Consider the following 14,336-nt stretch of genomic DNA (forward strand, 5'->3'; position numbering starts at 1 on the left):
GAGTTACGGATATTTTGAAATTGTGAAAATTAATATAGAATCTTGATTCTCATTTCATTTTATTGTAATCAAAATTAATTAATCGAAGTATTTAATATAATCAAACATGTTGGAAGTATTTAAAACAATCAAACATGTTGCAAGTTATGAAACATGTTTAAACTGATCAAACATTCGAAAATAATTAAACATTTTGAAATTGATCAAACATGTTACGAATAATTAATTGAAAATTACATAATAATTTTGTTAAAATTCTATAACATTACCTAATTGAATATAAGATTTATGATCTTTATGACGAGGATTTAATTTTTTTACTGCGTATGCTGCATATTAATGCGAACAAAAAAAAATTAATATTTTTTAAAACTTTAATAAAATAACAAAAAACAGTAAAATGTAATTAAAATTCAATAATGTTTTGCATTGCAAATTCTAAAAAAGTTTAATGTAAAGATGATCTTTTTGAACTGTTTTATTTCTTACAACATCATACGATCAATTAGTTTTTTTTATGTCAAAGCTTAACAGCTAATGTATGTTAACAAACATAAATATGGAAATTGTTAGCAATTAAATTATTCTAAAGTTAATATTACATGTCCAAAGTTTAAATAATATTATTCTTATCACAAAATTTTAGTTTAATTCCATAATGGAATAAGTAATTAACAGCAAAGTGACTGACTATTAATAATTTAAAAAAAAAAAAAAAACTTAATATTTTTTTGCTAGTTTTTTTTTAATTTAAATTTTTATTACTCTAAATCATTTAATTACCTTATATGTCTTAAATAATTTATTAATTATTAAGAAAAATTGCGTATAATTGTTAGGAACAATATAAAAATAAATTGAAAAAAAAAAACGCCATTTTTAATATAAAAGGTTAAAAAAATAAATGTCATTGCCATAAATTATGGTTAATGTTCAAATAATTTTTTTATATTTTTTCATTTTTGACTAAAAATTCATATTGCAAAAGTGTTTTTAAGAAATCGTTTCGAACATGTTCGAACTATATTAATTTAATATTTCATTTTAATACTTTTTCAATTTATAATTGAAATATTTTCTTGTTTGGAAATAAACATAATAGCTTCTTCTTTTTTCTATTATTTTCAATAGTTATAAAAACTATTGCGTTCGAATTCAATTAAGTGTGTTTATAGAATTCGTTTCAAACATGTTCGATCAACATAATTTACATTATTATGCTATCTTCGCTTCAATACAATAAATTATTTCTTCTATAATTTCTAATAAATGAATAATTTTAAAAATATTTATAGATAGAAATATTATTGTGACAAAATTTTTCACATTATGCTTATGACAAATTTATTATTTTAATATTGCATGCTACAACTAGTTGACTATATATAACTTGTTTGAAATTAATTTGATAGCTGCTAACAAACTACTAACTAGCTATTAAAGAATAAATAAAAAAAATATATAAATGGCATCTATAAATGTATTCATTTTTAAAAATAATGTAAGCATTTCTTAAAAATAATAATTCATAATAAATATATAATGAAAAAAAAAAGTTTAGAATTTCAATTTAATATTTTTTTTATTATATAGTGACTGACAAGATATGTTTGAATAAAAATCAATTTAAAAAAGTTAATAACTTTTTTTTTTTCATTTTTTATCTCTTTGCATGTTAAATGCTAATAAAAATGAAATTAAAACAAAATAATAATAATAAAAATAAATAAAAAAAGAGAAAGAGAGGAAAACAGAATATGTGTATTAGCAAAAATTTTGTGTTTCAGTTTTTATTTTGTTATAAAAAACGATTTAAAGAAGAAAAACTAGTTTAATTGAATGTGTGCATTACACTTTTTAATGTACCGGCAGGCTCTAACATAGTGTTGTCGTTTTACAATATTGTGTTGCAGTAAAATGGAAGTTGAAATTGCAATAAATACAGTTATAATGCAGTAGATTTTTTTTGTTATATATAATAATATGTCGATTTAAGAAAGACTATTCTGCCGAAGAGACGGCTATCGGTATATATTATTAACCACGCGTCTTTTAATATGATGAGCTAATGTATTTATTAAGAATTTAGATATCAGAAACAAGTTAACGTGACATAATAATGTCTACCACTACACACGCTACATTTGCGCTACATTTTTATGGATATTACGATTTGTAACTTTAAATCAATTTTTAACTCCTCTGCAGTTTTATAAAAAAATATAAAAACAACTACACGTTCTTATTGTTCGTTTGTATATAGATAAAATTAAGTTATAATGACAAAATCCTACAACATTATGTCCAATGTAATGATTGTGTGTTTCAAAGAAGATCTAATCGATCAAATGTATTTAGATTTGATAAATTGTATTATTTAATACATGGAAAATCGTGACGACTACTGTAGAAACCAATGTGCAGAGCAAATTTTTTGGTTATTCCTTTCATATATTCTGTAGGTCATTGTTTAAGTCGTCCATAAAGAAAGCGGTAGGTCATTGGCCCGGCTCTAATTCAAAAAGCAAAATTTTTTAATTCTTCACCCTTGACTGGTTCCTCTGACCTATTCTGCAATTGTTTGAAGGATTTTTCATTATTTATTACAAAAATGTTAAAAATTACAAATATGCAAATGCAACAAAAAACGACAGCACTACTCTAACCTATAATCAATGTAAATAATACGAAAAAGATATTAAAAATTCTTTCTCCTTTCTCTTGGGCTCCTGCACTATAATCCACTACAATACATTGTGTTAAGAGAGAAGAGAAATAAATAAACCGGTTCAATTAATACTTATTGGTTGATTTGATAGTTGATTTTATGTTTATTTTTTTTTCATTATTTCTTTAAGTCCCAATAAAATAAAGTGAAGAATATTTTTTTATTTTAGTTTATAGTTTTGTATTAAATTAAATTTTTTGTAATTAATTGTATTAAACTTGTATTTTTTTTTACAAATTTCATTTTTATTTATAAGTCGATTGAATTAATTTGCAAAATTGTTTTTATTCTCTGATTTTATTTTTTTTCTATTTCAAATAAAATTAATTAATAAAAATTAAATATGTAAGTGTGGTGCAGAACTTATTTTATTTTTTTTGCGTTTACATTAACGAAAAGTAATTTGTAAATTGAATTTTATTAGATTTGATCATGGTTTGGAATTTTGATTGTAAAAATGTCTGGTTTGTTTTTTATGATTGAAAAAATTGGAAAATTAATTAGTGATTTCAGCTCAAGTTATAAATTTGTTATGAGGCAATAAAATTAAGACTTTAAAATTTTGAGCAAAAAAAAAGGGTGACAAGTTTGTAATTCGAAAATGTCATTTGTCAAATTAGAATGTAATCAGTTGTAATCGCACATAAAAATTGAAAAATTTTAACTAATTCAGTTGTCAGTATGAATTTGTTCGGTTTAGTTTTCGATTAGGCTGCTTTTTCGATTAAGTTCCTTTAAATTGCTATAAGTATGTTAATTGGACAATAAATTTGCATTGCGTATTTCACGCATTCCGTTTTGAGGTTATGTTGCAACAATCATATTTCAAATTGAGCAAAATATTTGATAATCTGTAAATTTCACCTCATAAAATTAGTTTTATTTTAAGGTAATGTTGCAAATTGGTTAAAAAACGATGTTTTTCCCACATTTTATTATAGGAAATAATGTAATAGTTTTTACGTAATATACTTACGTATAGAAATATTTCTTCATAGTTGGTACCCCCCCAGATAATCGGCAAATTCGCAAATAGGGGTATTCTGACGATATAAATATCGCTTCTTGAAACAAGTTCCGGCTGCATTCATTAAGTGATTGATCAAAACAACTTGGAATTTTCAATTGCTTTTGCCATAACAGCTTTAGAGTAGACCTCTGTGACTATGCAGAAGAACAGGAACAAATTTGATTTGCCAAGCTTATGAAGTTGAATTGTTGCTAAAACATAAAAAGTAAAAATATTTTTATAAGTATTTGCAAATTTAAAATTCATTTTATTTGCATAAAACTGAAAGAATATATTAATTTTTAATTACAGTGTTACTTTTTATTGGACTTTTTCCATTTTCAAGTAATAAATTTAAAATCCTTATATCGTAAATTTATTTAAAAAATAATTCAATCACTTAATATTTACAATGTTATCCAAATAAAATTTTAATATTTAATTTTGTTTATTACGGTTGATTGCATTGTAATAAAAAGTAAAAATATTAAAAAATTGTTTTTTTTTTATATTCTGATTTTTATAATAAAAATTTATAATATAAATATTTTAAAGAATTAACATTGTCACGTTTCTTGTCATTTTTGAATTTTTGATTTTTATAATATTATTTAAATTAATTGGATTTGTTTTTTTTTGTTTTTTGCGAGCAAGAATTGAATTACAATTAATTTTATTAATATTTTTTTTAATTTTAAGAATTTAAATCAAAAACATTTTTACATAATAAATAAAATGTGCTGAATTAACATTGTATTCTTTAAAAGTATGTTGTACTTAATGTCATTTTCATGAATTTGTTTTAAAGTGATTTAAAAGAGGAATATTTTTTATTCACTTTTGACAAATAAATAATGAAATTTAATTGCAAACGATCAAATTTTAATTGCATTCCAAAACTCGGTAATACTACTTTGACAACTCAGCATTGACAGAACAATTTATGAAAAGAGCTTTAAGTAATCAGTTTCATTTTTCAGAATTCATAAATTGTCTTAATAAAAAGTGCCATACTTAATTTAATTTGTATTGCGGTTCGTGTTTACGCATTCAAATCTGGCTTGTGTGTATGTAGCATGTACAAAGCTTTAGGCCAAATTGTTTATTAGTGTATATCTTACAATTAATTTGCTAGTTTTATTCCTTTTAATTTTTACGCTTTATTTTTCATGTTGAGCGCTTGTTATAAGTGACCATCTGGCGATAAACAATGGTACTGGCATCTCGTTAAAATATTACAAACCAGAGGCTCATAAATTAAAAATACTCTCTTTTAAGCGAGAGAAATAATTTTTATATTACCTCCTCTTTTCAAAATTTATGCGTAAACATAAGTATCGTAATTTCGGATTAAATTTTTTTTGCAATTTTATTCCAAATTTAATTCAAATGAAATTTTTTATTAAAATATTTTCATAATTATGTATGGTTGACTTTTTTTTTCGAAATTTTCTTTGAATTAAATTACAAAGAGAAAAAAAAAATATTTTCAATTTTTCAATCTATTGTAAGTCGAGGACTAAATTCACTACTACACAAGAATTTTTTTTAATGAATAACCTATTAAATCAGTCAGTACAATTTTTAATTGGTTTAATTAAATTAATTATGCATTTTTGTCCCTATAATTTGTTTATTTTTTTTTTTGCATTTTATTCTAGCATTTTAATTATTCAAATGTACCTATAGAATAAAATAACAATTGTGGTTCAATTGCTGTTTATAATATTTTTTTTATTTTCTCTCTTTAAATACAATTTGTATATAAAATTTTAAATAATTTTGTATAATAATGAATTATATTCATTTGCATAAGCTATATAATATTTAAACTATTTAGTTTCGGGATTTGGTATAATAAAATATTAGAGACAGTTAATTAAAAGTGGAAATAGAATCGAATTATAGTCACTTGTAAATTATTTTAGGAAATGAAGTGGAATCAAATCGATTAAAAAAAAATTAAAATAATTCGAAACGAAATCGGGGCTATTTACACGTGTATGCACATCATTTACTTTGTGCTTCTCGCACCATGTCTCTCTCTCTTACAAATAAATTTTATTTTTATACGAGAGAGCATGTTTGAAGCGTGAAACAAGAACTGTGCATATACATTTAATGAATACTCGATTATACAAGCCCTAAAAATATTCTGAATTTCACTTGTTTAATTCAATTTCATAGTTTCAATAAAAAGTGTTTAAAGAAAATAAATGTGTTATGATGATGTCACTAATTACTCTCATATTTCAGAAATGGCTAAGTTTCTCATGGTCGATTCAATATCTGAATAAATGCAGATGTTTCTTATGATCGATTTTTCGCAGACTAATTTTAACCAATTCTCATAACCATTTTTTAAACAATATTACTATAAATCAGATGTATACTGCAGATCTGTGTTAAATATTCAATTTGCACTCTTATATTGGATTCACCACCAGTTGTTAGGAAACCACTGATAATGAATACAATATAGCATTTAAAAGTATATTGTATAAAATTACAATAATTACATATTAACATACTATTAATAATAAATTATTATTTAAATAATTTATTTATAAAAAAAAACTATAAACATTGTTGTAATAAAAAACGTATTTAAAAAAAAAAAACAAAATTTGCAATTCAAAATTTAATTCAATACAAAATTTTTTTAATCAAATTAAATTTGCATTTATACATGTGCATGTTACTTATAGCACCTACTGTTCAATCTACATATTATAAAAATATGAGTATAACATGTGAATAGAGAATTGAGAAATTTTAAACGTATTTTCAGACGTTTTTCTTATTTGAGTATATTTTAAGAGATGAGTGAATAATATAAAAACAAAAAATTGTCAAAATTCTTTTTTAAATCGAAGGGTGGTGTTTACAATAAATTGTTACTAAGTGCTGTCAAAATCTAATTCGGGTCTGAGTAATTTTCTGTCACCATACTTTTAATATTTAATATAATATATTAAATTTAATAATTTTATTTAAAGTTTATTCAATTTTTATAATAATTTATTTGTGCCATTTAATTTCTTTTTACAATATTCTTGTAAATTTTATTTAGTCCGTTATAATAACTATATACTATTCTTATATAACAAATTTTTATTAAATATTCTATGCTCGTGTACCTACATTTTGTTTGCATAAATGTTAATGAACCATACAAAATTATAAATTTTCTTGAATAATTCAGTTTAAATGGAAAATTTCAACCTTTTTCTATATTTATAATTTCCATACTAAATACCCACTAATTATGTAATTATGTGTTTACATTGTTGTCTGCTTGATTATACCTTTTACATATATTTGTATACAGTAAGGAAAGATTATATAATAAAAAGTTGAACTTTTAAGAAATTAAGTACAATAATAAAGTACATATTTTTCATTTTCGTACTTTCTTTAGAAAATACTAAATTGGGTTTTAATAGTCTAAATTTGATTGGAAGTTAGAACTGAAATATTTTTAAATTTAGGTGAAAAGTTGATCAAATTCCTTAAATACAAAATTTATAATTCATTTTGCTCTAGTAGCCTCAATATACCGAATTGGAATTCGAGTTTTCAATTGCAGCAACGATAAATTTTCAATTAAAATCCGACGAGAGAGATGAGGTAATTTCGAATCTGAAGTGCTATACAAGGATTTGTTGAATACAAGTCGAAGCAATCTTTAATGAATGCTTCGATTTTTAATTATTATATAATATTCATTCAGTACAACTCCATTCTTTAGAATTGAATTCTCCAATTGCTTAATTTAAGCCAATTTTTTGCTAAATCCTATAAGAGTTTTAAATGCTAAATCCTTAGCATTATTTTAAATATTTTGCAGCCTTAATTATAAATAAATTGAATTACCTAACAAATACCAGTAAAATTTCTATACAATCAGAAGTTAAGAAGAATATTTTTTTATAAAAAAATATTATGCTTTTAAAGTATTATAAAAATATTTTAAATATTTATAAATAATTTTAAAATTTGCATATTTTTCTTATGAAATCTTAATTTGATGAAAAATTATGGTCCATTATTGATCTTTTTTTGCTTTTTAATGACTTATTGAATGGTAAAATTTGATTATAATTGAACGAGTCGATATTAACCCAAAAATTTCAAATATTTATCAAAGATTTGACATTTATGTTCATTAAAAATATACATATAAAAGAGCCATCTATCGGAATATGACTTCACAATAATATTATTTTCCAACTATTTTTTTTTATTTACACAATGGCAAAAGTAGAAGTTTATTAAAATGCTGTTCACACTAAGAAGAGACACCGCTATTGAATTAATAACCTCTTAACGCATCAGATATCTATATTGCTACCAGTTTATCTGAATAGTCTTTTCAAGTTTTATATGTATGTATATGTACGTAGTTTGATATTATAAGTTGTCATTTTAAAAAACATATTCAGCTGTCATAATATCAAATCATCAAATCTTCTTTTTAAATATCGACCACCCTACTAAATCAATTTTTATGCAATGTTTAATCAGTTGTTATTTAATGCGATTAAAAAAATATTACATGTTTTTTTTTGTATTATTTTTTTTTGGATTTCTTGATTTATTTTTTCATATTGCCATATTAAAAATAACAGTGAATCGTGAAATAATTGAATTGTGGGAGTGACGCTACAATTTTTATTTTTTGTTCCTTCTTTATTCAGTCATACGATTATAATGTTATACTTTTTTAATATACTTATATTAGAATATATTATGAAGAACAATAGCAATAGAAGAATTCAAAATAAAATTAAATATACCAGATAAATGCAAAATTAATTGATAATTTGTTAAATGATTTATTAAATAAAAATGAATGCGATAAGTATTTTCAAACTTTTAAAATCTATTAAAATTATTATGTCAAACAGTATACGTCAATATAATATTGTGAATATCTATATAACAATTGTGAATATTTATATAAGATATTCGCAATAATTGTGTTATGCCATTGTGTTGTCATGAAGGGCAAATAAAAATTATGTTTTGTTGCTACATTAAAAATGCAGTTGGTGTAAGTACTTTGTTACTTTCAAACTTTAACGTCATTGTTGTTCTCTTGTAAATGAGAATTGGAGAGAAATAATGAAGAGAAAAATGACTCAAAGAGTTTGATGGAAAAGTGTAAACGTTACGTAATGTTTTGATAATTTACTTTACTGTATTTTTCTTACGTTATTCAAGTGATTGGAATTATTTGGAGAACTTTGACATTTTTAATGTGTTTTACTTTTATTTGATAGTACTATACTTACTTGTTTTGTAACATGTTAGAAATTTTTGTAATTTATAGTTAATTTATAATTCAATTAATATTTTAATATTATAATTGCCTTACTCTATTTGAGCATTAGGGGTTTCTACTTGAATTTTTCAGAGCTCAGTTTTGAATTCACCTTGACAAGCCATTGAATTAACTGCAAGCAATGACCAGCCTTCCGCAGTTTTTTTACTAAATTTTTGTTGGTTTAATACGTCAATATGTACAATTCTGCAAAATTGCAAATATAAAATTATTAGTACAATTATTTCAAAATTTTTGTTTTTCATAATTAATAAGGGTGTCGCTTTTATTCATATTTATGTATAACTCAATAAATACTTTTGTATTGCAATGTACTTACTTTCCTACATAGGTAATTATAAAATTTTCCAACGAAATCATTTAAAAATCAGTAGAGTTTCTTTTTTATTTCAATCATGTATGCAAATTGTTTGTTCTTTCGTTAATATTTTAGAATTCATAGGAAAAAAAATTCTCTCTTTTTCATTTTATGCATATTTTTTTTTTTCAAAATGGTAATTTTGTTGTTTTTTATTTGTAAAATAACAAATGTAAAATAACAAATATACAACAAGTGCATAATTTTTTTTTCTAAATCTTAAAATGCTGACAAATGAAGGCACAAGGTTTTAATCGTAAAAAATAAAAAAAATTAAAAAAACAGAACGGAAAATTTTAACACGTGTACGTGTATATTTAAATTTAATTTTAAATAAAGCATTAAAAAGTAATTATACATAACGTACAAACAAACAAGTGAATATTTATATACACATGAGAAAAAAATTTTTTATGGTTAATTATTTACGGTATATGAATTAATTGTTATGTAAAAACTTTTAATTAGAATATTTTTGTATTTTAATAACAAAAATGAGTAGTTAACAAATTTTAATATTTAAAATTACTATATTGATGATGGTACATGGAAGAATGTATTAAGTGATATATTGACAATTTTACGGTAAATGAAAGAAAATTTTCTTAGCATTAACATCTGTTTGTATCGTACGTACTGTTTATGCAGAATTTCGAATTTGATACTCTGCACTATAAATTGTGACAAGTTAGATTTTTTTTTATTATTTGCTCAGCATGTTTTTACTGATAAATATCTGTGATGTTTAATGCAAAATATTACAAAATTTGAATAATGATTATTTGCTATACGGAACTCTTGAAACCGATATTTAAATTATTTGATGTGTCAAAACCAAATTATGAATTGAGACATTTTTAAAATGAGAGACAAAGTAAATTTTTTTTTGTCTTTGAGAATATGAAAATGTGTAAATGAAATGAAAATGAATGTGAGATTGACTAAAAAAGTGATTTAAACTATTAATAATTGAGAAAGAGGAATAATTTTGAAATGAGTGAAATAAGCTACAAGTAAAATATTAAAGTAAATTATAAATCAAGGAACATTTTGAAAATGAGGGTTTTTTTTATTGTGAAATTTCTCCTGTTCTTGCTTGTTTTTTTTTTCTTTTTCTAGTTTAAAAGTGTTATACATAAACTATGTTTGTTAAATTTAAATTATGTATGTGATTTTGTATTATAGACGCCATCTATTTTAATATACATATTTTGTAATAATAATTATGTGAGGGTAAAATAAAATCACAATATATTTTGTTATAATTGCTCATTTAATATAATATTATAGTACAGTTTTTCATAAATCAATTTTATGTTTTATTTTGTCACCAGTTAATGTGCACAACATGTGTGTACTTTTTCTATAACCATTATAGAAAGAGTACATGTCGACATATTTAAGTGAAAAATTTATGTTTTTACGGGATTACATGTTTATATCTATATAAAATGACTTTTTAAAAAATTATATTAAAATTTAAAGTGTGCAAACATTAATTGAATGGCGATTAATAAAATTGCAATGTACATGCATTTGTATGTGAATATATAATTGTTACCGACCGTATTGTGTAAACAATAGGTAGGTTATGTGATGGCAACAAATTTTGCATATCGAGTTTTCGGTGGGAACGTACTTCTCCATAGTAGGGAAGTGTAAATAAACTATTTTTAGCAACCTGTCGGTCTGTCGGTCTGTCCGTCTGTCGGTCTGTCGGTCTGTGTGTGTACGCGTGTATCTCAAGTTCGGCTGAACCGATTTTGATGAAATTTTATATGTAAGTTTGTTTCCACCATGGCACGGATCGATCAACTTTTGGTATATATCAGGCCTCGGGAACTGCACTTTTTAGCGGGCCTGTTTTACATTTTTGAACATTTTGAAGAAAATATTCAACCGATTTACTTGAAATTTTATATATAAGCTCAGCTCGACCGTCCGCAAAAATTCGTATGTTTTGGAAGAAATCAGGCATCGGCAACTAGACGTTTACTACGGGCCAAATATACATTTTTGTGTATATAAAGAGAAATAATCAACCGATTTCATTGAAATTTAATATATGAACTCCTCGTATTAAACCAATGAACATATAAATTTTTTGGAAAGATCAGGGCTCGAGAACTGATTTGCGGGCCGATTTTACATTTTTCACCATATCCACAGAACAAATTGATGGAATTTCTTGAAATTTGATATTTGAGTTCTGGTTGTTACCGAAACTAACTGGCGAGCATTTCAGGGAATTCGGGTAGCACAAAGCGAAACTCTACTAAAAGCCAAATTTACATTTTTCTAAGTATGTTAACTATAAGCTTACTAATGTCCTAAAAATTGGAAAGAAGTATTTAACAGACATTTTTATAATATTCTGTAACACTTTCATTTAACTAGACAATACACAATGCGGTCGGTTATGGGCTGATCACATCAGATTTTTTGTTGTATGTATACATTTATGTGTATTGGACGTGCAAATGTGATAAAAAAAAATTATAAGTTTGCAACTCACATTTTTTTTTGTTCTATCTATTTATTTTTATTCTCAGCTTTTCGGTGCTTTTTTTTCATTTTGTTATGCGGAACAAAAAAAAAAAAATGATATTTTATATTTTAAGATGTCAATCAAAGTCAATCAATATTATTTTCTGTTATATTCTGAGTATAATTCAATATAATATTAAAATTTTTCTGCACGACAAAAAAAAATGGAGAGAGAGAGAACGTTCGCAAGCAAAAAAAGTAGAAGAAAACAATAATAAATCCATTTGATAATTGAATTTATTGAAATTTTTTTTTGTCTCTATAGAATGATAGTAAAAATTATAAATTTATTAAAATAATAGTTACTCTTTTTTCTCGATAAATATTGACAAGTTCGAGAAAAACTTAATAATATTTTTTATTCAACTATTTGTTATTGTTGTACTAATTAAAATTGTGTGATTTGATAATTAAGATTCATGTCACAATAGTGTAGTTACGAGTATGATTGTATGAGAGTATAGTGTGATGTGAAATCGTGAACACTTTTAGTAAGATATTCATAATTGATTTAATTTAAAAATTAAGATGTATTGATTAAATTTAATAATGAGAATCTTACACATAATGTTAAATTTAACATTTTCAACATAACAGACTTACCTTTAGTTCCATTAATGTAGTGGTTTTTTGATTCCAATTAAAAAATTATGTTTATGATTCATTTCAGCTGTTCGTGTCTAAGATGAATTCGATTTAAAAATTGTTTTAGAGTATTAGTAATGGCTATTATCATATACACACATTTTTAAGCTGAGTAGAACTGAATCGTGATGAAATACAAGTATTAACACAGCCTTTGCTTAAAATTATAAAGCTAAAATTTAACACTATTTAATTCGTAACATAATCCATAAAATCTCATCAAGATTAGGATACTGAATATCGAACTTTTCACGCGTCTACAAAGAAAATATATGGAAAAATTATATCTAAATGCGATTTAGTTTAAAAAATGGTATCTATTTATAACACACTGCATAGTACTAAGATACCAAGGCGATATAAAATGCTGTAATACGTTGCGGTATTTAAATTATTATTGATGAAAACTTTCACCATCACGGTTTAGACAAATATGTGTGACAATTATTGAAATGACAAGTGATGTGTGGATTTCTCATATTCCTTGTTTGACACTTAATTGTCAACAATGACAAACAAATGAGTTTAAGAAATATTATTATAATTATATAAGTACTTGTTATTTTCCAAATTGATTCGTCAATATTAAATTACAAACGATTTAATACTTCTTTTTTCGCAAAATAAATTTATTTTTTAAATATATTATTAAATTCGATTTTTATAATTTAAATAATTAATAAAATTTTATTTATAATTATCTCTTTTAGGTAAATATACTTATATATTAAAAAATATATATTTAAATATAAAAGATATAAAATGCGATACAATGTAAAATGACGCAAGAAATTCAATGAACAGAAATGAATGTGAGATAATTAGTAAGTGAAATGAGTAAGAAAATAAAATATTTTTTTTTTTAACTATAATGTTATCAAATATAAAACTATTCACATATTCATATATACACATATGAATTAAAGAATGATTTTATAAAATGTATAACAGTTGCCAACGAATGTATATTGTATATAAGTATTAAATAAAATCAAAAATTAGTTAATTTTATAAAAGATAATGATTATTATAAATGATAATTATTTATTGAATGAATGATTGCGTATTAATTGAAGAATTATTTGAAAGTGTTATAAAATATTTATACTCTATATAATGTGAATGAGAGTTGTGATTAAATGAAATTATTGAAAGGAAATTTATAAAGTGATTCTATTGTATGATGTATATGATGTAGCTATATATGTACATATATATAAAAATCTAATATTGTTTTAATTTCGAATGAGAGATAACGGATTTCTTAAATAGCAGTAAAATTTTGTATAGATAAGTAATTTGTAAATAGAAAATTAGAATAGAGAAAAAGAGAACGGTCTTAACCTTTAACCCGCGCTATGAGGTGAAATTTTTTAACATATTCGTCAAGGTGGTAGTAATTAGTAAACTTCTCTCCAAATTACTCCGTATGTGTTTTACGCACTATAGCAAAATTAACATATAATAGTAAGAGAGTATAAAAAGGTATGAAGATACAGAAAATATGAAAGTGTGAGAAAAAGTACCAAGTTAGCTTTTACGCAATTATTAAATTTATCTTATACCGCAACCCGATTTCCCATATTCGTGTATAATAAATCGCAGTCAGAAGAGCGCTTCCAGTATTGTCGTTTTAGTTTTACAAACATTTATTTTATTTATTTTTTTTTTTAAACAAATGGACGAAAGTCTGTCACAAATC

At 23.5% G+C, this 14,336-nt stretch overlaps 1 protein-coding gene across 3 annotated transcripts in view; it reads left to right on the forward strand.

The window, feature by feature from the left end:
• The first annotated feature begins 1,479 nt into the window (after positions 1 to 1,479).
• LOC129612903 (uncharacterized transmembrane protein DDB_G0289901) overlaps positions 1,480 to 14,336 on the forward strand; it is a 65,902-nt gene continuing 53,045 nt past the window's right edge. The window contains exon 1 of one of the 3 annotated variants that reach the window (XM_055526734.1): positions 1,480 to 1,501. Coding sequence is in view for 1 of the 3 variants with exons in the window: in XM_055526731.1 (XP_055382706.1) it covers positions 13,431 to 13,458 (28 nt within the window). In the remaining 2 variants the exon portion in view is untranslated. Of the gene's footprint in view, positions 1,502 to 3,051; positions 3,074 to 13,415; positions 13,459 to 14,336 lie in introns of those variants that run through there. The other 2 variants (XM_055526735.1, XM_055526731.1) reach the window with 2 other exon arrangements.

The sequence above is a fragment of the Condylostylus longicornis genome, unplaced genomic scaffold, assembly GCF_029603195.1.
Source record: "Condylostylus longicornis isolate FDR11 unplaced genomic scaffold, ASM2960319v2 ptg000077l, whole genome shotgun sequence".
Taxonomy (NCBI): Eukaryota; Metazoa; Arthropoda; class Insecta; order Diptera; family Dolichopodidae; genus Condylostylus; species Condylostylus longicornis.